Source organism: Sander lucioperca, chromosome 12, assembly GCF_008315115.2.
Source record: "Sander lucioperca isolate FBNREF2018 chromosome 12, SLUC_FBN_1.2, whole genome shotgun sequence".
Classification (NCBI taxonomy): domain Eukaryota; kingdom Metazoa; phylum Chordata; class Actinopteri; order Perciformes; family Percidae; genus Sander; species Sander lucioperca.
Window position 1 is genome coordinate 3,439,393 of NC_050184.1, and position 23,985 is coordinate 3,463,377.

Consider the following 23,985-nt stretch of genomic DNA (forward strand, 5'->3'; position numbering starts at 1 on the left):
AAGCTTTGGCAGTCTGAGTAGCTTGGAGTCACCTCCTATGCTGCCTCCATGTTCTGTCCTCGACAGCCACAAGAAGGCTGTAGGCACCCTGCAGCGCGAGATGAACGCACTCTTTGCCCTGAAAATGGAAGAGTTGCGCCATAAGTCCCCCATGTTCTTCGCTGGTAAGATGATTGTGAGACAACATTAGCAAAAACCCGGTAGCTGCTGTGTAGTGGCTGTAGAGGGCCTGTAGACTGTAGACTTCCAGTTAGCCCCCATACATGCCAAGACCATTACTGTCAGAAAAATCCCGGTGTACCTATAGGTAAGATGAACCTTGTCATCCCATGTGTCCCTGATAGTTTGTTGCCATGCCATTGGTCCGTCGGCCTATTATTCAGAAGTTCCAATAGTCCACAAAATGTCCCATTGGACCGAACGTCCATTAGTCCAACGGCCCGTTACACTGGTATTCCGAAAATACTCCCTCTCCCTAGAGTTTTTTTCTTCCTAATATATTATTGTAATTTGAGTGCTCATTTTAACCCAAACCGTGATCTTTCCCTAAGTTTTTTTTTGTGCCTAGCCAAACCTTAACAACGGTGTTGTTACACCATTAAACCTAATTATTTTTTAAGAAGCACGTGATACCGCCACAAAATACACTTAATATGTTCAGGGAAAAGGACAACAGAGGTAGCCTAATCAAAAACGCCTAGCCAAACCATAAATAGTGGCGCTAGGAAACAGTTGAAGACTTAATTTGCCTTGTCGTCATTCATTTAAAATGTGAATTCAATGATCAAACCCTTTTCACATTTCATTCAGTTAAAATGTATCATGTTTCGCACAACTCTGATTTAATGAATGCATTTTCAAAAAATTGCAATGGCATGCTTACTGGCGGTGTTTCGGGATGTCAAACAGTAACGTTACACATCTTACTTTAGTTCATTTCACTTTGTTCCCAGAAGAGCTGTTAAAGTTCCTATCAGCTGAAATGAAAAGTCTTTCTTTGGGAGTCCTACAAAGACATCTGTAATGATTTAGGAGTATTATCTGTGTAACAGGGAACCCAGATCTGTTAATGGAGTACAGAAAGTAGTACTGGACTCCCAACTACTCCAGTGTGTATTTCCGGGAACAATGGGTCTTCGGAACAGTGGGCTCTTGCTTTTGGGATAGCGGTCCGCCCTGCTAATGGGCTCCAGTTCCAGTGGAACATTTTCTGGGGTTTCGGAATACTGGCCAACAAACCAATGGGCTGTTGGACAGATCTAAACTCCCAGGTGTTTCTTTTCATTATTATCAGTTAGAGTTCAATTCAAATAGCTTTTGTAGCTTTCACCTAAGCCCTAATCACTGATTCCTTTTTTAATCAATTGATTATAATTTTCGATTTTTTTTCCTCCTCCATTTTCTGTTCTCTATGCCTTTTTAAAATACTGTTTCTGATACTACCCCCATGCTTGACAGATGAGGGAAGTGGTAAGTTTTTAACCTGGACATTAATAGAATTAGTTTCAACTTTTATTATATAACCCAGTTATTTTGATGCATATAGTCTTAAGCAACATAATTACCGAAAACTTCCCCCTGCAGGCGGTTACCACAAGCGGTGCAACAGTTTTCCAAACTCTTTGGTACAGGCTGTATAATTCAGTATAACCTGTGAACCGAATTAATGACAAATAATAACGTCAGTCTGGTTCTGGGCTTGTGTGTGTATAGACAAAAGTGTGAGCTCCACCTGGAAAGCTTTGACAGTGTGTTAGGTGTTATGTTAGCTAAGTTATGCTAGTTATCAAGGGTTCTCTGTAAACTCCTCATTGGCTTACACTTACAAGAAAATATATAAATAAATAAGGCCTTAAAATTACGTATTACTTCTGTAAATGAAGTCATACTTTTTTTTTTAAATAATCCATTTTTTCCTCTTACACGGACTCTAATTCTCAGTGAGAAATGTTCATGGTGACATTACAGTTCAAACTTAGAAAAGCCGATACTGGTTAGGGTATACACTGCATTATTGGGCTGCATTATACTGAAAATGTATTCTAATATTTTGTCTCCTTTATATATTTATATGGAGGAGCTAAATAAAGATCAATATAATGCAGTCCAATCCACCATCACAAACTACAGCCTCTAACAAGCTAAAGTAACGTGACATCCCTAAGTGTAGCAGTTTACATTCTATATAAGTGTTGAAATGGCTGAGCACTGGAAGTCACAAGGCACTAAATCTGTTGTGAAAACCCCACTTCCTCCTCCACATGACATATTTCAGAGGGAGTCCAGTTCCTGCTGAACACCAGCTGCTCTACCCAAACCCACTCCCCTTCAGCCTCTCGCAGTTTATCATGTGATGGTCATCTGTGTTAACCAAGTATGTTTAGGGAGTTGAATTTCAGTTTTCTGGCCTCGTTACAATAGCTGATGTGTGCTGACATCTGTTAGTCATGTGATGCTGGCAGATACTGTACATGTTAGTAAGTCATACGATAAACCTCTGTCTTGGCAGCTTTACCTCTCGTTTTTCTTTTCGGTGTAAAATAAATGCTGTGATGTTTGTTCTCATGTCGATTTGGAGATCAATTTGCGATAACTTCTTTCTCTGTCCTGTAAGCTGTTTCCTTGCCTCCATTCTCCCTCTTCTTTCCAGTTTTGCTAAACTCCTTTTTCCTCTCTGTCCCTTTTGCACGCTCTCTCTGCTACTAGTGCAGAATTGAGGGGATGACCAGAGCCAGGTAAACCGCTCAATGCATGTAACCTTTAAATACATCCTGTGCACCTTCACTTCACCCATCAGTCTCTGTGTCTCACCAGCCTGCTTCTCTCATGTGTCTCCCATATGTCACAGCTGTGGGGGGTTGGCAGATGTTTCAAATCCATACTCGTCTCTATTTTCACATAAATTGCACTAACTCAAAATGACCCTTCCAAATCAGTGGAAGGGTCGAGAGCACCATGTAAGCTTTGTCTGTTCACATCTTTGAATAGGGGTGCATTTCCAGGCACTCACTGTGGGCGAGAGGAAAACAAGTCACGACAACTTTGTATTGTGCACAGACTCTTATCACTTGTCACTGTCTTGCGGCCTGTACATTGTTCATTTGTTTCATAATAATACCATTGTACTCCCCCTGTAAATTGCTGAGATCTGGGAACACAGTGACATCACTTAAGAGAAGTCTTGTAGGTCAAAAAACACATTTTCGCACAGTAGTTAAAGGTTCTAAACTGATTCTTTTGAAGAGAAAATGAACGTGAATTGGAATGTTGTAAGCACATACAGTTAGCACTTTTATAGCCAAAAGGCTTTCAGTGACCATGAAGGACATCAATGACAGTTCTTTGTCTGCCTTTCCACAGATTGTTCCACAGTGCAGAGACCAGCTCCTACACTTAACTCTGACAATGCCAGAAACACACGCGTCATCCGCTCTGTCTCCACTCCAGAAAACAGCCTGTCTTCAAATCACTTCTCATCTACACCACTGCACTCACCATCCACAGCAATAAATGCAAACTCTCCATTGAAAGCTCCTTCAAACGGGGTGGTATACAGTCCTATCAAGGTGAGCGGAAACCCTAAGAAACCTCCTGCCCTCTCCAGAACCACGTCACTCCCTATGACGAACCCTGCTGAGAAAACTGTCCCATCACAGTGTCGTCAAGACATCCAGACTAACAGAGGCACTCATTCCTTCATGGAGCACACACCAAACCAGAGAGAAAACCAAGAAACTCTGTCAGAAAAGAAAAATGATGCAGAAGGGTTAAGGTCTGAGCCCAGAGTGGAGCCTCCTGCTGCACCAGTGTCCACTGGAACCCCTCCGGTCCCTGCAGCTCAGACAGGCCAGGCCAGGAGAGCACTGTTTAGCAATCTGCCATCGCACGCACCAGTAAGAAGAACAAAAAGTTTGGGTCACGTTCTGGTGGCTGTAGTCTCAGCTGGGCAGGCCCAGTCAGCAGTGCCAGAGGTCTGCACGGACGCTACCATGAACGATCGCCTTTGGAGCAAGCTGGAGCCAAGCAGCCACCGAGACAGCATGTCCTCCTCCTCGAGCATCTCTTCCAGCGACACCGTCATTGACCTGTCCCTGCCTAACCTGGCCAGGAAGAGCGTCACCAGCCTGCCCCCAGCCAGCAGCGCCTGCGACCCTCACTGGGTCACCTGTCGTCGCTCAGCATTAGTCGCCTACGATGCCCTGCGAGTCAGCAAGAGCAAGTCAATCCCCAATCTTCAGCAAAGCGAGTGTGCCAACGATGAGCTTAAGCCCCGCCCCCTGCAGCCCCCCCAGGATGTTTCTGTGGACTCACCCAGCAGACTGACTCAGAGGAGGCACACCTGGAGCCGGCTCTACATGGAAGGGCTCAAGCAGTCATCGGCCAGCAGGCCTTCCCCTGCGGCTACAACCCCAACAGCTACAGCTTCCATGTCCAAAAGCCTTGGGGATCTGACATCTGACGACATTTCCTGTAACTTTGACAGTAAGTACCGCAGCATCAGCCGCAGCTTCATCGTTAGGCCAACCAGGGAGCAGCTCCGCAGGGGCAGCCCGCAGAAGTCTCGGCCGCCCAGCGACCTCACAGAGCAACTACGGAAGCTGACAGATGTGGAGCCCCTGACTGCGAGCGACTTTGCCCCAGAAAACAGGCCGAACGAGTCACAGGAGGAGTTTGTGGATGAGACCCTGATGCGAAGGACCTCCTCGAGGAGCCAAAGCAGGGTGCGCTACATTGCAAACAGGGCCAAGAAGGCCCAGGAAAGGCAGAAGCTCCAGAGCCTGGCCCAGGGCAGAAGTGCAAGCTTTAGCCTTACTGGTATCATCGGCAGTGGAAGTATTGCTAGCCCCATTGAGGAGCGGGGGAACCCCGAAGGCGCGTGTTGCGTGGCCCAGAGTCCCTGCACCAGCCTGGACCTGCTGGGTCAGCTCACCCCCCTAGAAACCCCCTCCCCGAGACAGTCCCACTCCTCCCCAGACCCTGAAAACAATGAAGTCTTTTTCATGCTCAAACTCTAAGAACTGGCTGACTTGGAGCTGAGTGTGAGAGCTAGACACTTGGAATACAGTCCAGTTTTTCTCAAGCAGGTTTTTTTTTTTTTTTTTTTTTTTTTTAGAAAAAGTAGAATATCTCACAAATTATTTCAACATCTCACAGAAAACTGTGCTCCACTGAATTTGTGATCCATGAACAATCAATTCTACATCTGGAGGTTGTGCAAGATCCATTTTTTTAACCTGTGCATTCACAAAACATTGTCCTGTAGCTGCTGGACAGCAGTTCTTCTCCAAGCAACCTCGACTGCTCTGCCATCTGTTTGCTCCAAATGTTAGATACATGCCAGAATGTATTTAGTGAAAGATACCATTTTTATATAGCTGTTTATGTTGACAGTGATCTACTCTCATGTTAAATTTTTTTTTGTGGAGCATTACATGAGCGTACAGTAGCAACAGATCCCAACTAGAGGACAGGATATTAGAAGACCCACCCTGTTTATCTAACGTGAACTTTTATGGTATATTTTAACTGAGTTTAAAATTAGATACTTCACGCCAAGGCTTTATCAGCCCATTCATCCATCAGCAATATTTAGAAAATGATGGCATGGGATCTTATTAAAGTTTGTTTGACAGTTTGATGCTTAAAGCGGAGGCTTGTCTCATGTCTTTGCTGAAAAAAAAGGAATTATCACAATACTGGATAAAATGTCTTAATTTTTTTAGTACTCTTTGTGTAGTGGTTACATTGTTATTGGACCAAACTGCCAATATTTCGCAAACCTTCATGATTTGTGGCATGTCACAGCACTGAGATGATGTACTTTAAAGCAATGCTAGAGTACTGCACTCCCTTTTTTTCAGTTGACTGCATGTCTTTTATGCACTGTAATGTTTATCCTAAGGCTGTGTTTTATTTTACAAAGACTTTTTATATAAAGATTTGTTAATACTCTAAACTTTTTCGTCTGACATTGGTCCAAACAGCATCATGTCTGAAACCCTGCGTCCTTATTGGTCCGTGGTACTAATAAAAGATGAAAAAGATCTGTATCGAAGCACGTTTATTTGTCCACCCGCTGTACTGTTTGCACTGCCCGTGCCAGTTGTTTGTGCAAATTGTTAGGGACAATATTTAATTCAAGACAATGTGTAATTATGACCTGAATAAATCTCAAATTAATATTATTGGACATTTCACCGCTCATTTTTTTCATTTACACTTAATCTACCAACAGCTGTCTTAGTTCAGAGACAAAGACAAGTTGTTAAACCAATGAAACTGAGCTTTATACAAGCTGACATGTAAAGCCCTTTAACCTTGGTTTTGGCAGGGTCTGCTCGCTGCTCTAATTTGGACTCTGCGTGCGTCTGTGTTTACCAGCCATCACCTCTCTCAACCTCTCTGGCAAAAAAAAAAACCCAGACCCCCTGCAGGAAGGGAGAATGTTCCAGAACAAAGACTTGAGGCCGCACAAGAGACGACAAGCTTAACCAGTTGTTAAGGTAGAGAAAAACATCTCTTCAGTGTCGCTTGCCACCCAAGAATAGATTATTAGACCACAAAACTATTTAGTTTGAATTTCTTAGACCCTAGAATGTTGTATGTGGAATAAAATCCAGTCATACTTTAGAAGATTTTGTATTCTGTTTCCTTTGGAATCGAGTTCTTGGCAAAATTGAAACCCATTTGAAAAGCATGTATGCTCTGGGACACAAACTATCCAATGAAACGTAATATAATGATAACAATAGTAATAGCACCTTTTTGAGGAAGCAGAACGTGTGTATCAGCTACCTTTGACAGCCCCTGTAAGCGATGAAGTCTTTTTCTCAGGACACGGATTTGTCAGTCAAAGGTTTGTCCATTGTCATGTCCATGGTTTCCTGATGGCCACCTCTGGCGAGCCGTCGGACACTGCCAGGCCTTTTCCTCTGCTCTGTAAGACTTTGTGAAGCACGACATGTTCATTTAAGCGCCACAGACTCTGCTCCAGCCAGCAGACAAACACAAAAGACAGCTTCATTAGGATTCCAAGAAAACCACAGCGTCCCCCTTCTAAAGCCATATTTATCTAGACGATTTGGCACGGCTTGGCCACTCAACTGAAACCTCCAATCCCTGTAGAGCACTTTAGGCCTGAAAGAATGTTTTTCTCTCAAAGAGTGAATTCGGCCCCTCCTTTCAGGACGAATTCACTGCCTGTTTTCCAAGGGTTTTTGCAAATAAATCAATTTAGTTTACTTCTGCTAAAAACAGTAGAAATGTTTCCAAGACAAAGACACAGGACATGTTTTTGTGAAATTTACATTATTATAAATTAGGGCTGGGCAACATATAGATATATCAATTAGATATAGATATCTGAGGCTAGATATGGTCTAGTAATCGTACATTTTGGATATCGGAACATCGCAATACGACAAGTGTTGTCTTTTCCTGGTTTTAAAAGCTGCATTACGGTGATGTAATTTTCTGAATCCCCATAACTGATGATTATTCACCAGTTTTAGCACCAATTGTCAACCCTACAATATCGATATTGATGCAATTGGTCCAAAATATCGTGATATTTCATTTTCTACAAATCACCCAGCTCTCTAGAATTTCTCTAGATTATGTAATTTAAGAGTTGAGGGGGGAGGGGGTGTTGGAGGAGTCTTAACAGATTCCAAATGTGCTGTGAATTGCTTTTGTTACGTTACATTACATTACATGTCATTTAGCTGACGCTTTTATCCAAAGCGACTTCAAATTAAGTGCTTTCAACCCTGAAGGTGCAAACTCCAGACAACAAGTAGTAAGTGCAAGTACATTAGCTTTAAATAGGTAATACTACAAAGAGCCATATGAAAGTGCAGCTTCAAGAAATATATATACTTTTTTTTTTTTTTTTTTTATGACCCTGAGCTCAAACTGTAAGACCACAACAAGCTGATGTTTTTTTTTTCTCTTTTCCTCCATTACATTATCAGATGTTCTCACAGTTAAACAGGAAAGATTGAGGAGTCCCTCAGGGTTAGTCAGGAGGGAGGGGGAATGTGCTCCAAAATAAAATCTCTTCCTCCGACGCCCTGTGACCTCCGATCCATCCATCGGTACGCTCATTGTTAACCGTAATTACACTTCACTCTTAAAGTAGTGGGCTGAAGAAAAAAAAACAGACCTACTGACCCTTAAATCATCTAGAATAATAACTAAAACAGTAGTGTATTGTAAATCATTTCTTTGCATCAACATGCTTTGCCTCAAAATTTACATCATTCATACGGGTCTGAGGTCTGAGTATTTTCTCCCTTTGAGGTTCTGTCTCCTCCCTCCTCATGCTCCCCTATGTAAACCGCCCCACTACAGTCTTCTGCACACAACCCTTCCCACGGCCCACTTGCAAGACTTGTTGTCAACTTCTTTCACGTTTTCCTGGAGTCCTCCTTCACACAAACGGTAAGGTTTTAATTCACACTGCACCTGAAGAAACTGAGGTAAGGGAACTTTTCTTTTATAGCAGTAGATATGACAATCTATTATATGCAAAGTGTTTTTTTTTATTATCACTGAGTAAAATATATAACAATCAGTCATCATGCCTGAAATGATTGTGAATGTTAGATGCTCTTGGTTAGACGCCATCTGAAATTGAGATAAACAATTGTGTTAAGAAATGTATTAATGAACGTCATTTTCAGGTTTGTGGCAACATGACAGGCTGCGTGGCTTTGGTCGTCTGTGTGGCCACCCTGACTGCATGCATAGTCGCAGCAGGTAAGACGAATACACACAACCTGCCCTGCAACACGTGGAACACAGCTCATTAGGACATCACATGTAGGACTGCCATGATCCTCATTTACTAGCCATTTGTTGCTGAACTGGGATATGGTGTGATGCAGCGTTGGAAGAAGTATTCAGATTCTTTACTTAAGTAAAAGTACTAATACCACAAAGTAAAAATACTCTATTACAAGTAAAAGTCCTGCATTGGAAATGTTATTTAAGTAAAAGTGTGTAAGTATCATCAGTAAAATGTATTGAAAGTATTAAAAGTAAAAGTACTTGATGCAGAAAAATCCTCACGTTTTAGAAACTGGAAACGATCTAAACAGTTCTAAGTGTTTAATGGTCTAATCATTTCAGCTGGACTTGTAGGACTGTATATTGTTGGGTAGTTTTATTTATAATAAAACATAGTATTTTATAAACTACATGTGTTTTGTGTTCAAAAACCTTAATTCGTAAAGTAACTAGTAACTAAAGCTCTAAATGAATCTAGTGGAGTAAAAAGTAGAATATTTCCCTCTGAAATGTAGCGGAGTAGAAGTAGAAAGTGGCATGAAAAGAAAAAGACTTAAGTAAAGTACAAGTACCTAAGTATAGTACTTGAGCAAATGTACTTAGTTACATTCCACCACTGGTGTGATGGATAAAAACCCAACCAGTTGCACATGATGCTCTTCATGTCACAACTTGATGTCTCCTCTTTCAGGGATAAATCCCACATATTTTACTGCAATGTTCAGTGTTGCTTTTGCTAAAGAGCTATCAAAAATGTTAATTATTCAGCTTCTTTGTGTTCATAAAAGGCATATTAAAAAAAACCTCCCTATGTGGTGCCTTTGTTCCCATGCAAACTGCTCACCTTCTGCAGCAGGATGATCTAAAGAAACAAACCCAGCAGCAACTGCTCACAGGCACACACACACACACACACACACACACACACACACACACACACACACACACACACACACGTCACCATTTGCTATTTTTTGACCACTTGCAGTTGTTTAGTCATTGCAGTCACACCTGGACTGTTAGAACTAATATAACTTGCCAGAAAGAATCTCGGTGATTTCAACCTCAGTGATAAGATCCAAAGAACAATGGGCCCCTATTCCATACTACAAGAAATGAACATAATCAACCAGTACGTTGGTACTGATATGAAATGATAGACTTGATAGACCGGGCTCGGGCAGAGAATCTAAACTCTAGTTTGGATTAAAACAATGCAAAACATTGAAGTTTGAAGTGCAAACAACTATGCCAACCTGAAGTTAAACATTTCAGTCACTTTTTTGTACTTTGGTGTCGGCTAAGGCCAAAAGTGGAATTTCTTTTTCTTTTTTATAGTAAAAAAAAAAAAGCCTGCGTTGTTTCCAAAAAAAATTCTATTTTTGCAAACAATGTTTTGAAGTTCCTATTCAGACTTCTTTTGGATCCCACGCTCCCAAATCATTCCACACATTTGACTCTCTGCCTGCTGGGCCCGCTGCTGGCCTGTTGGAGTCCCATCAAAGCACAGAGGGGCCACCGTCCACTGTGACATCCCATTTCTCACCAGTGGAGGGGCCTTGTTGTGGTCCAGAAAGCACCGTGATAAATCTATTAACCGTGTGGGGAGGGGGGGGGGGGTTGGGGGGGAGACGCTGACAGGCATCTCCGCACATCCTAGGTCCTGCCATCTTCTCTAGAGGAGGCTGACGGGGGTGTCATGGGCTTTATATGACCCAGCCAGGCCCCGCTTTTGTTTTCGTATGCAGTTATGAGGAACTTGCACCCCTGGTACCTAGTCTATCCATCTTATTCCCCTCACCCCAGGGCATGTTAGGGCCTGCTGGACACGCTGGGAATGCCATTGGTCACAGTTACGGCTAAAAGAAAACAGCTCCTAGTGTCAGGGGTAAAGCTGGGGATGGGGTTGGGGGATCATCCCCCTGCTCAGATTACATGGGGGATGTGGGGAGGCATTGGCGGATCTAGAAAATTTTACATGGGGTGGCAAAGGGGTAGCGAGAGATCTTGGATGGGTGGCAGGGGAAGACGGTACATGGGAACCCCCATATGTAAACACACTGCTATGCCCTACTATGCCCCGCAACACCCTGCTACGCCCTGAACTGCTACAACAATTATTTCTAGTCATAGTTCCATTATCTTTATTGTTACTATAATTGCCACCGTTCATCATACCAACTGCTATAATTATTATGAATCATAATTCTCTATATCTGTATCTGTGTCCCAACCGGCAATAGCAGATGGCTGCCCACCAAGAGCCTGGGTCTGTCTGAGGTTTCTGCTCCAAAGGAAGTTTTTCCTCACCACTGTTGCACCAAATGCTTGTTCTTGGGGGAATTGTTGGGTCTTTGTAAATTATAGAGTGTGGTCTAGACCTACTCTATCTGTAAAGTGTCTTGAGAAGAGTGAACTCTTGATCATATTTACTGATACAGACAAATAGAACAGAATGTGTCTTATTTTATCAGTAATTATGATCAAACAAAAGGTCAAACAAATGCTATGATAGAGAAACTGTAAAACATCATTAGATAATCTATGTATATAGGTAAGTCTTTATATATCTAACCCTATAACCTATACAACCGAATGGAAATAGCCCAAAACTGAAAACATGTCATGTCACTGAGTGACATGACATGTTATGCTACTGTACTGCAATGTACAGTATATAGAAGGAGAATATAATAATAATATTCCTTGTGTCTTTTCATTCTCACGTGTGATGTTTTATATATGCAGAAAGTATATAAGTATTATTAAAAATAATAATAATGAAAGACATTTGCACCATAAATGTATGCAGAAAAGGCACAACATGTTGCATAAAACTTCATCAGAATGCTGGGGAAAAAAAGTGTTTGACCCTCCCTCAATTTGGTGGAGGAGTATCCCCAGAACCCCCCCCCCCCCCGCCCCCCCCCCCAAAAAAAAAAGACAAGACTGTCATTGTCCTCCAGTGGCTGTTTGGGCTTATTCACTGCTGGGGCTGAGAGAAAAACAACATGAAGGGGACTCAAAGCAACAATATGCTTCATTAAGCTTTCAGAGGCCCCTCTGCGTATAAGCTTGTAGACATGAAACCAAAGCCCTAATCAGCCTAAGAACTGTCTCAGACTAAATCCTCTCATCTTTGTGCTGCTAGCCATTGTTTACATTGACTTGCTTCATTACAGGAATCCAAAATTGATTGTGGTGTTTGTTGTTTTTGTCCCATTCTAGGTGCCAGTGAGTTATCCATCACCACTATAAAGGTATTGTGTCTTTGTACGTCTCTCTTCACTAGAATGCCAAGATGGCAGCGGCCGTGTGCAGCTGTAAAACGTAAAAGTCAAAAAGAGGAGTTGTGGGTTATACAAAAAGGGATTTTTTGTAGTTTGGCTATCAATTTTTAGCCTGGCTCCGCCCTCCTATATAGTTCCGCTCAATTTCCATTTTCCTTCAGTACACCGTCTGGGTTTGCGGTATATTCGTGGGTTTTCTCCGGCCAAATATTTGGCGGCCCAATCAGCGAACAGAGGGAGTGACTGAGAACGATGACGTCGAGGTTGTGCGCTAGTTTGAGTTGTAGTTCCGTAATGGCGGCGGAGAAAGATGCGAGCAAAGCCATTCGGTCCGTTGAGGCAGCGCTGCCGAATATCCAGAAGTTAAAGCCCGAGCAAGAACAATCTTTGCTGAGTTGTTGGTGGCCATGATGTTGTGGCCCTCCTCCCCACGGGGTTCGGGGAAAGTTTGATTTTCTAGCTCGCTCCGTTAGTGGTGAAGGAGTTGGCTAAGGCGAACGCTAGCGATGCTAAGCCGACGTCACGACCAAACGTTAGCGATTGGTTATGGCAGATCCAGAGTGGCTCTGAGCAGATCAAATTGTTTTAAACTACAACTGAGTACCCGCCTTCAAGGAAGTTAACACTTGTCAATGGAGAGTGGCCAGACTCTCTGTACAAATGAAATGTACGAGAGTCTGGTAGGACCAGGCTAGATAATTCTATCAGTAATAATAACATTGTACTGACCAAGGTAATTGCTAAGATCTTACTAAGTGGTGACATTACTGAAGTTTCAAAAGGTCAACAAACACGAGCAGTCAGACTATCAGACACACTTTGTAAAAGGATTTGAAGAGAACTTGGAAGATCAACCTAAACCTGAAAGGCCCTCAGTTGCTAAATCACAGCATCACTTTATCCTAAAAGTGTAACAAATCAAAACGATTTTCCAGTCCAGTGAGATAACAGCTGTTTCCAATAGAGCTGCCAATCCAGCTGTTTTGAAATTGATCAAGAGTTTAGGGTCTGCATCTTGAAACAAGAAGGTGATTTGCATCTGGAAAAAGTAATATTTAGTTATTTATGTTTTCATTTCTTCCAAGAAAATGATACTTTACGGACTTCAATTACAGACAAGAAATTGCTTTATTAGAAGAACAATTCTGCAGGGAAAAAACAGAATTATGCTTTAAATAAATCTTCCCTATCCTGAGATTTCACCCACTTTTAAAATCAAAGCGTTGCACACATAACAAGATTACAGGTTATTTATAGGATGTGCAGTGTGCAACTGAGTATTAGCGTATTTATCTAAATCTAAGATTTCCCCACTTTTAAATCAAAGCATTGCACACATTAAAAAATCACCAACATTCTTAAATTACAAGATTGTCACCCAAAAGCAGCAATTTGCCTTTCCTCTATTTAAAATAAATACATAGATATCCTCTTTATCTTTCCAGCATGGTATCAGTCCACATTAATCACTCCCCGTTAAAATGAGGTTGTTTGTTCTGTTCTCTTCAGCAAGACCCGTACACGATGAGCCGCGGCTCTGAGCTGGAGGGCTACTGCATCGATCTGATCTCGGAGCTCTCCAAGAAGCTGGGCTTCACGTACAAACTGCACCTGGTGAAGGACAACCGCTATGGAGTCAAGGACTCCAGCGGCAACTGGAACGGCATGATAGGGGAAATCACCAGAGGGGTAAATCACAGACACTGCGACTGTACTGGCTCTTCTTAAAATGGGATACAGTCACCCACCAATACATGCATGTTAGACTCTAACGTACACGGACCTAAAGACAGGCTACTTTAGGTCCCAAAATTTTCATTACCGAGCAGTTGAGCTGACAAGTTCTCATGTCAATTTGAGGATGTGGATATTTATTTGAATATATCTATATTTATATATCTATTCATATAAACATTAAAACAGCTCTAAATTGATCTGCTTATGGGACAATGTGGGATCTTATTCTGAGAAACATTACGTAGTTTGGATATGACAAACGTACACTCAGTAAAACCTGATATCTGAAATTATGTATCTATGAGATGGAAAGAATACCGAAATTCTAATATAATTCGAATAGTAAAAAAATCAATACTATTCGAATGCTGAAATTAATATTCAAATGTGACATTTTTTATAAATATGTTGGCTAACGTTAGCTAATCTCCCTCTTCTCGCCTTGACCTACCCGCATGTGTCACTCATGTCACGTATCATGAACAATAACTTAGCCGGAGTGAGAAACACAAGGCATTGTGAGGTCTAAGCTAATGTTACGTACCGAGTAATGTTAGTACAACATTACGGAGCTAACGTAACGTACCGAGTAAAGTTAGTACAAGGGGGAGTGACAGGCTGCGGCTGGAAATCGTAAGAAGGACGGGAAATAGTTTTAACATGACTTAAAAATCGACATCCACCGAGCCAAAGTGCTTATGTTAACATTAGTTAGCTCGTTCTTGTTTTCTAACTGCGTCGCGAGGTATAGTAAAGTTAGCGTAGCTGGTAGCTTCATGGAGACAGCTAAAGTTTATGTTAGCTGCCCTACAGCTGTCAGAGTTAGCTTCGACTTCATATATTATCTTCTAATAGCTGTATTCTCAGTAATGAGACAATCTGCAAGAAACGGGTTGCTTATAAATCACTAAAATAGTAGTGACAGCACCGTTTGGCTTGGTTATTAATGCAGTTAGCATCATTATGCTAACCGAGCACTGTTTGCCTTTACAACAGAGCCGCTTCACTACACTTGTTAGATAATGTTTCATTACAGAGTTCTCTGTTGATTTATGTTTGTCGCTGTATGCTCGTGATGGAAAATGAATGTAAACAAAGTGGCGTGCAGGTCCCATTCAAGGCCAGGCTGATGTTAGAAGTCCCTCTAGTGGACAGAACGTGTAACAACAACCATTGACAATGCATAAGCCTGAGTAGTGTAGTACATATTATTTAATAGGCTGCAATTGAGCATTAAATATTCAAATATTATTTGAATATAAAAAAAATATATCAAATGGAATTCGAATGGTATTATAGAGGACGATGGACAGCTCTAGAATGGAGACCCAGTGTTAACCTGGTGCTTTATATTGTTATATTCCATGGCCTGTAACTTTCTGAAGAAGGCTGAACGCCGAAGCGTGCTGAAGTTGTTTTAAATCTGATTCTATTGAGAATGTGCCAGATGTATTAAAGGCATTTCTTAAGAAGAGTGCCTGAGGTTTTTCCTTGATGCATACTTTTTTTGCGGTATTTGGCATGCATATTGTCAAATGTAAAGTAGTAAAAATGTCATTACATGTTGGAAATTCTTTATTAGGAAAAAACCCGTAGCAACCTCGTTTACGAGGGTGTCCTTAGCAACATAAATACACAGTACAATCACAATTAGACACAACAGTTAACAAAACAACATCAGCCACAAACAAACAAAGACAGAAAAAAAGAAAAAGAGCATCAGGATCAGGCAATCATATGCAAGTTCGAGGCTGAGCAAGAAATAATTGGATATTAGTAATAATATTGGAAGTGGTGGTAACAGTGTTAGCATGTTGTTAGCAGGTGGGGATGATTCTATTCCGTCACATAAGTGACATGGATCTTCAAAAGCCCATGTTGCTCAACACCTTGTACTGTGTCGCCACGTTACCTACTGTGCATGTCAGTGTTTCTGCTGTGTCTTGTGTTTGATATGTGTGCGTGTACCCATCAGGACGCAGACCTGGCAGTGGCCCCGCTGACCCTCACTGCGATCAGAGAGCAGTCTGTGGACATGACCACTCCCTTCATGCAAACAGGAATCGGCTTCATGCTGCGCAGAGACCTGGCCTCTGAAGAGAGCAGCTTCAGCCTGCTGTCACCTTTCTCCACCGACATGTGGGTCGGAGTCCTCATCGCGTTCCTGCTAACAGGTCTCTGCATATTCCTGGTGGGCAGGTAAGTGCAAGCTGCTAAATGTCCCCGCAAAACTTCTAGCTGATGCATCTACATCTCTTGTTTTTCTACATTGTATGGTAGAAACAGGGCTGTAGCTACCAGGACGGGTCCTCAGTATTTTACATTCTACAGTTACAGACAAATTACACCATTTTTTTAATGGGGACATTTTGATATTTGTCATTATTAGGAAAACCAAATGAAGTAAAATCACAAAACAAAATTAAATTTTATGGACAAAGAAGTGTTTTTGGTGTCTAGTCAAATACAACAACCCCAAGAATGTTTGGCCACCTGATGAAAAAAGACAAACAAAAAAATATTAGTTGCCAGATTTATTTTTATTTTTATTTTTTTGGGGTCTTCTCTTCTCTCTCTCTCTCTCTCTCTCTCTCTCTCTCTCTCTCTCTCTCTCTCTCTCTCTCTCTCATGGATATGTTATGTAATATAGCAAATAATGTATGGTTGGATTATAAAAATGTGTCTGTTCTATGAGAGTAATAAATAACTGGAGGTCTTGCTCCTATGAAGGAGGAGTGGGGAGCCTTTTACATGTATATGTGTATCAGTGCACACATCCACGTTAGCTTCTAATAACAATTGAAGAAGAATGTGTGGCTTTGGCAGAGACTATATTTCCACAGACATGAGAATTATATTTCAGTAAACAGACATTGACATATGCATCTCGCTGCTTTAACAGTGCTGGTTCTGAGGCCTTTCATTTTTCTGCAGGATCAGTCCCACAGAATGGGCTGAGCCAGACACAGAGGAGCACAGCTTCACATTGCTGCACAGCTTCTGGTACATCACAGGAGCTCTCACCCTGCAAGGTACGGCAGCAGTCAGCTTAACTCAACCACAGACACAGAAACACACACACACGCTGCTGCTGTTGCTGCTGCTGCTGCTGGCTCTCTTTCTTTATGCTTTCTCACTGTCACCTTGTTATTGTACAGTACGTTACAATGGCTTTCACAAATATTTTACAACACAACTTCAATGTGCAAAACTCTTAAAGCCAATATGTGTTTTTTTTAATTAAAACCTCAAAGTTTGTGGTAATAATAAAAATACATTTTATTTTAGGGCTCCTTTCAGGACACTCAAGTCGCCTTACAATGTATTAAAGGTCCCATATAATGCTTATTTTCAGGTTCATACTTGTATTATGTGTGTCTACTAGAACATGTTTACATGCTTTATTGTCCAAAAAACACATTATCTTTCTCATACTGTCAATCTGAATATACCTGTATTCACCCTCTGTCTGAAACGCTCTGTTTTAGCGCCTGTATCTTTAAGACCCCCTCCAAAAAAAGCCCAGTCTGCTCTGATTGGTCAGCATTTCTGGATGTTCCACATCTGCGCTCTCGGCGTCTGCACCGTCATTGCCGTCAGGGAAGGACTGTAACGGCACTGTAGCGGTAGCAGCACTTTCTACCTATATATAGTGCATTTGTGACATCACAACCGTACAGAAGTCTTGGCGGCTTGTTTAAAGGCACGGTTTCTGAATTCTGGCTGTACATTTTTCTGTAGATTGAGCGTTTTGATACTTTCGTTGACCTGCTTTATAATAAGATACAATATGGGATCTTTAATGTTTGTGGTAGATACAGAACAAAACAATTAAATCATTTTATCTTTTATATTTAGGATTTACTGTAGTGTAAGAGTATAGTCAATAATATATTATCTATATCTACAGTCACACAGTATATTCAATAAAACAAAGGAATGGTTATTCTACATTATTTCAAATACCTGCAATTGAAACTTTTTTAGCTATTTTGTATAATCTGAGAGGAAATACTTTGTTTGGATGAGAAGGCTTCTTTGGTAAGCATCATTGGATGAGAAGAACCATTTTATTTTATATGCAACAATAACTCACATTCAATGATAAACATATTCAATGTTGTGATGTTTTGGAAAACTTGGTGCACCATGCATCACTCCTTCCATCCAGTTGTTTTCATTTAACATTTCAATGGGCCTGAAAAATTAGGAGAAAAGTATGTTGTATACCTTTCAGCACAATCACAAAACAATGTAATACTATACCTTGATAACATCATACAAAATTCAACGTGATGATCATCATCGGTAAACCCTGTCTGCATTTTTTTGAATTGAGCATTGATTTATGTAATGAATATTAATGTCTTTTAAAAGGTTTCGTGTGCAGCCTTTGACTGCTGTCTGTGTCCTCTCAGGTGCCGGTCCTCACCCTAAAGCCCCGTCTGGACGCCTGGTCAGCGCCATCTGGTGGCTGTTTGCTGTACTGCTTTTGGCCAGCTACTTTGGCAACTTCAACTCTGTGATGCACACCAACAAGCATGTCATCAAGAGTTTTGAAGACCTCGCTAACCAGGATCTGATAGATTACGGCACATTCGAGGCTGGATCCACCATGCTTTTCTTTAAGGCAGGGGTTTTCGAAATGTTTTAAGCCAAGGACCCCTTAACTGAAAGAGACAGTTAACATGATTTTTTTTTGTTATTATTTATTAGCACATCAAAATAATTTGTACATAATAACCAATCCATCAGAAAAACATGTGCAAGGAAGACAGGAAACCCCAAGGGGCTTATAAAGTGTCCCTTTTACATAGAGTATGATTACAGTTTAATATGTAACAACAAGGTAAAAGACAAAAGAAAAATCAAATATACACATCAATAAATTTATGTAGAAAAATAGATATACTGTATATGGGGCACCGCCGACCCTTCATCGGCTTCCAAACCGGCTCCGGTGCTCGAGAGCCCGGGCACAGCGCCAGCGCCGCTGACCCTCGGTAATACAGCCTCCGGTAAAAGTGAAAATGTTTGTTTTTTATTATTCCCGTTTTTAAAACATAGTTGCCATCTATTTCTCTCCACAGCATCGTTTACTTCTCCGTCAGGCAGCGTAAGACGCTTTCATATCTTATTTATTTGGCTTGACCTCTTCACATCTGCCTGCCCATTTCCGTTGCTTCACACACTTTATTTGCTTATGCTACCATGGTTAAAGGGGTGATAGAATGATTATAGGGTATTTCACATTGTTCCTTAAGATCTCCTAATAGGGTATGTAACGTTGGTTGGGCTGAAAATTGTCCGAGTGCTACTTTATGGGCCCTTAACTACCCTGTGAATATGGCTCTATTTGTAACAAGAGCTTTTCTTCCAAATATGGTATGCTCATGAATATTTAGATGAGCTGCGCGCTGATTGGTTTGAGCGAACCACATACAAATACATTGTAGACGAGACAGCAGGTCTCATATTTCAGACACTGCAAAGTTATACATTGTTTGTCGGTCTATTTTGTTATTAAATTCACTTCTGAGACTTTTTTATGCGAGAAATCAACTATATAAAGCTTAAAAATGGGCCGTTTTACGAACATTTATGGCTAATTGGAGCACCGTGGGCTGCCAGTCGTGACGGAGCTCCATCTAGCTCACAACAGGCCGGGGTCTGTGAAGGAAGACAGGCTGGGCGGCGAGGCAGCAACCCAGGCAGCAACCCAGGCAGCAACCCAGGCCGCACCGGCCGCTGAACTCCAACACACAGTCGGACAAATGATTTGTCCATACGGTCCATATTTGACCTCTACAGAGTCGATTTCTCGCATAAAAAAGTCTCAGAAGTGAATTTAGTGGTAAAATAGCAGGTGAACAATGTATACAATTTCTGAGATCTGCGCGACCTATTCAGAAGACTACCTGATCTCAGATCAGTGGTGTAGCCTATGTACATGTTGGGGCGTGACAAAGAAAGAGACTAGAGCCAAATAAGGAGCGTTAGTTGAGATTTGCCCGTTTTCAGAGGCAGTTTCAAATTGTGAGATTTGCAGAGGAAAGAGGTGTTAATGGGATTTTGAGATTCTATGTATGTCCTATTTACCCACCAAACTGTCATTATTCAACTATGACAAGGTAAAATCGGTTTTGCATTCTATCACCCCTTTAAAGGAAATAACACCGTCTTAAAATACATCCATGAATAAAACCAACCGCATTCTGATTCTAACAACATATTTCCGTTTTATGCTGGTTAGGATAGGAGCTTTTTTTAAAAGCCAGGCCTTGTTTGTGGTAGTGGACAGTATGGATACTGTCGAAAATCAGCATCAAAATAACTGAACCACCCCTTTATAAATCACGGGTTTCTAGACACAGTGCCCTCACTGACCAAGGTGCAAACTAGCCAACTAACCAACTTTTTTTTGATAATATGCAAATAGATTAAGAGAATAAATCGTTATGCAAGTACTTTTACTTTTAATACTTAAAGTACATTTAAAATCAGATACCTTTTACTTTTACTTAGTAGGGTTGTCATTGTGGTACTTCTACTTTTACTAAAGTAAATATGTCTCTGGTTATGGTCTTTTACTTAAGTACTGAGATTCAGTACTTCCCCCACCACTGCTCAGAATACAGTGTTAAGCACATAAGAAGATTAACATGTTTTTATGTGGATTGTTTTGTTTCCCAGAATTCCAACAACCCCATCTACCGGCGTATCTACGAAAACATGGAGCGTAAGAAGAGCTACGTGGCCAACATGGAGGAGGGTATTCGCCGCGCCCAGGAGGGAAACTTTGCCTTCATCGGTGAAGCGGTGTCCTTGGACTTGGCGGTGGCTCGCTACTGTAAATTGTACCGTTCACAGGAAGTCATCGCCATGAGAGCCTACACCATCGCAGCACCTCTGGGTGAGTCATCTGAGGCCTGTACTACGAATCAAGATCAACATGCTGATTTAACCCGGTAACAAGTGATCCACCGTCGTGGTACAGAAAACCCTGGGGTGAACCTGAAGTTACCTCGTTAACGCCAAATCTTGCTTCGTAGTACAGGCCTCTGGGCTCTCAGGTTTTGTTGCGTCTCAAAATAGGGTTTACACTTCTCTACCAAGCTCTCTTTTTTTAATCCTTCACTTTTTGTGTGTGCAATGCTTTGAATGCCTTCGAGGAGTGACTGTCTAGAAGTGTGCTCCATTACCCCCATTTGTACATTCCATTCATGGACTGTAAAAAAATAATGTGTAAATCAGTGACGTCACCCATTGTTTTGTGGTCTGCCGTTTTGAAGCTAGGAGTTTGCATTTTGACCGTCATCATCTTGGTATTTTGGAGCCAGAAGTAACCATATAAGTCCCTTTCCTGTTTTAACATGACAGTGCTCACATGCACAAAAAATATTCGATACCTGTACCGATACCAATACCGTGACTTCAATACCGGTTCCTAAACGATACTTCTTTTGATACCAATTTAATAAAACAAAAAGAAATTACAACATTATGGCACAAATCTTTTTATTTATTTTCCAGCTCCTACTACGTGAGCCGTAGTAAGTACCGTTTTTCCTGCGTGTCTCTACTGCGTGTAATGTTAGATAGCCAATCACAAACATTATAAGATCTTGGTAGAAGCATGCTGCGTGCTTATCAGCTCACTGATGCTGATGAGAATTACTCCTTAGGTATTGAAATTGGGTATTGAATGACAAGCCATTTTTTCGGTACTTGATACTTATCAGCCTATTTCTTCTATCACACCACCTCTCTTTGCTCCACCAGGTTCCCCGTTGGTCAAAAACCTCTCCATTGCCATCCTCCAGCTCAGTGAGTCCGGCGAGCTGACATATCTGAGGAACAAGTGGTGGGCCAGCAGCTGCGTGGGTGCTGACAGGGCCCAAACCTCCGAGGCCCTGCACCCCCATGACCTGCTGGGCCTCTTCCTCCTCCTGGGCCTGGGACTAGGTGTGGGGCTGCTGCTGGCCCTGTTGGAGCTCGTATCCAGGGCCCACAACCAAGCTAAGGATGGCAAGGTAGGGAAGATTATCACAGTGTGACTTTGGTGAGCCTCAAACAGGCTATAATTTATCTTTTTTACTTTAATATCTCAACAAGTATTGGATGGATTCTGGAGAAATTAGGATGAATGCTTCGGACTTTGGTGAATCCCTAGTCCCATTGCCTATTTCCACATTGCTGTATAATAAGGTCTGGCTAATAGAGGATTGATATCCCAACCAAGCCCGTTGGGACCCGTTGTGACCTGGTGGAACCCGACGGGCCGGGCCGGATTCAGACAGATATTTAGAAATTATGTTTCCTGGGTCAGGCTCGGTCACATCAGCGCAATAAGGCATTGAACGTTTTAAATTTAAAAAAGCTTATTATGTAGGTGCGTGCCTGTTAACGTGCGCTTGTTGCCCCGTGTGCGCTGATGCGCTCATCTGTTGACATTTCCGAATGCCTTCCTACAGTAGCTTAATAAAAGCAGGCTTTCCACAGAAAGAAACATACATGTGTCATTAGTATAAGAAAAAAAATGAGATTTTAACTGTGTCTGGCTCGAGTCGGGCTCTGACATAAATATCTTAATGCCTGTTGGACGAGGGCCGGGTTCGGACAGAAAAATGCAGCGTGACCAGTGTATCGACGTGTGTAGTATGTTTATTTTACTTCCAGCTGACATTAGCATTTAGCTCAAAGTCCCACTTTGGCAAAGTACAGCCTCATAGAGCTAATAGCAAGGCTCTCGACTGGTAGTTTCTTTACCATTTCTTCTTTTTCTTTCACAGAAATCATGCTGCTCGGTGTTGACATCAGAACTAAACCAGCGATTTTGCAACAAAGGGGAGAGTGCAGAGCAAGACGGCTCGGACAAAAGCAAAGCCTAAAGGAAAAGTTTACATGTTAGCTGTTGATAAGATAGTGTCAGCCTCTGTCCTGTTCCATCACACACACTAGCTTTCTGTATCTCCGTAGTAACAGTGTGTTGTGTGGTCGTTCAGTGTGTTTTCGTACTTTTCCAGAAAAGCTCTTTGACCACATGGAACACATCAACTAGCAGCTACAGCGTATTACGCAACAAACCTAGGGACTTAGAGCATCCAAATGCAAATACTAATCACTTTGAATTGTTTACAATGTTGCTGCATGTTATCAAATATCCACATCCCACCCCCTACTAACTCGGGTATATTTCTTGTTGAACTACAATAGTGGTATAACCTTTTTTTCTATTTGCTTGTATATTCCAAATAAATCCCCCAATATCCCAAATGCTCTCTGGTTTCAAAGTATACAATACAATTACATTTTTCATGGTGGAAGTGTGTTTATGACCACATCTTAGCAGCCCAAAACATTATCTAGACATGTAACATAACAGACAACGATATAAAAGACATCAAACAAGCATTACTGATAGGCAAACTATGAGGTGTTTTATTAGATCAATAATTTATATTAATAATATATCAAATTACTATGTGCTTCACAGATCACATTTAGAAAAGCACATATAAAACGCAAAAAACAAACCAAACAAAAATGAACAATAAGACATTATTACAACAACAAGACAATAAAATCTTAACAATGATTTGATAAAAGCCAGCAGAATAAAATACACCAAAAAATGGTGATTAACCAATGATTAGATCTTAATAATGATAAAAAAAATATACCCAGGCCATGCAGAGTTGACTATATACTGTTTGACACTGGGCCAGGCATGGGACAAGTTAGCAGCAGGTTAGCCAGTAATAACAACAAAAATAATACAAATGAGCATTTAATGAAAATGTTCACGTCAGACTTTTCAAAAGCCAGGCCTTGAGACTTTGTGTGGAGGTGTGGTAGATGGTGCAGTGTCTTTATTTCAGTTGGTAGGGTGTTCCACATATGAGAGGTTCTTACTGTAAAGCATGATGATAATAATTATACATTTTTGGAGGCTTTTTACTGCTTTTTTTCATTTGTGTTTTAGTTTAACCCTGGCCTACAGGTATGTGTTAGATACTCAAGATAGCTTTTTTAAGATAGTTTCACATCAAACATAATGTGACAATTCAAAGTGGTGAGGCTCTACAGCAATTTTGATACATTAAGCATTACTTCTAAAAGCCACATTAAAGTGTGCAAGTAAGATATTTTATATATATATATATAT

At 41.3% G+C, this 23,985-nt stretch overlaps 2 protein-coding genes across 12 annotated transcripts in view; both read left to right on the forward strand.

The window, feature by feature from the left end:
* Positions 1 to 6,185, forward strand: part of plch2a (phospholipase C, eta 2a) — a 226,374-nt gene extending 220,189 nt beyond the window's left edge. For 5 of the 10 annotated variants that reach the window (XM_031311119.2, XM_031311141.2, XM_031311130.2 and 2 more), the window contains one exon: positions 3,361 to 6,185. In XM_031311119.2, the coding sequence (XP_031166979.1) occupies positions 3,361 to 5,015 (1,655 nt within the window). In that variant the 3' untranslated portion in view covers positions 5,016 to 6,185. Of the gene's footprint in view, positions 1 to 1,458; positions 1,471 to 2,706; positions 2,736 to 3,360 lie in introns of all 10 variants that reach the window. The other 5 variants (XM_031311150.2, XM_031311157.2, XM_031311158.2 and 2 more) reach the window with 5 other exon arrangements.
* Positions 6,186 to 8,287: 2,102 nt separating this feature from the next.
* Positions 8,288 to 23,093, forward strand: LOC116058301 (probable glutamate receptor). Of its 2 annotated transcripts, none has more exons than XM_031311076.2 (10): positions 8,288 to 8,480; positions 8,685 to 8,760; positions 12,019 to 12,050; positions 13,590 to 13,769; positions 15,793 to 16,016; positions 16,752 to 16,849; positions 18,236 to 18,447; positions 20,511 to 20,730; positions 21,600 to 21,850; positions 22,610 to 23,093. In XM_031311076.2, the coding sequence occupies exons 1-10, from the start codon at positions 8,322 to 8,324 to the stop codon at positions 22,706 to 22,708; spliced, it is 1,551 nt and encodes a 516-aa protein (XP_031166936.1). In that variant the 5' UTR covers positions 8,288 to 8,321; the 3' UTR covers positions 22,709 to 23,093. The 2 variants fall into 2 exon arrangements, with proteins under 2 accessions (XP_031166936.1, XP_031166944.1); XM_031311084.1 differs by having other exon boundaries at positions 8,343 to 8,442.
* The last annotated feature ends 892 nt before the right edge of the window (positions 23,094 to 23,985 follow it).

What these genes read in the sequence shown, in the direction of transcription:
- LOC116058301 (XM_031311076.2), top strand. Translation starts at nt 8,322, where the DNA reads ATGCTCCCCTATGTAAACCGCCCCACTACAGTCTTCTGCACACAACCC. An exon ending in TGCATATTCCTGGTGGGCAG is followed by an intron (nt 16,017 to 16,751) that starts GTAAGTGCAAGC and finishes ATTTTTCTGCAG; the next exon opens with GATCAGTCCCACAGAATGGG. An exon ending in CCACCATGCTTTTCTTTAAG is followed by an intron (nt 18,448 to 20,510) that starts GCAGGGGTTTTC and finishes TTTGTTTCCCAG; the next exon opens with AATTCCAACAACCCCATCTA.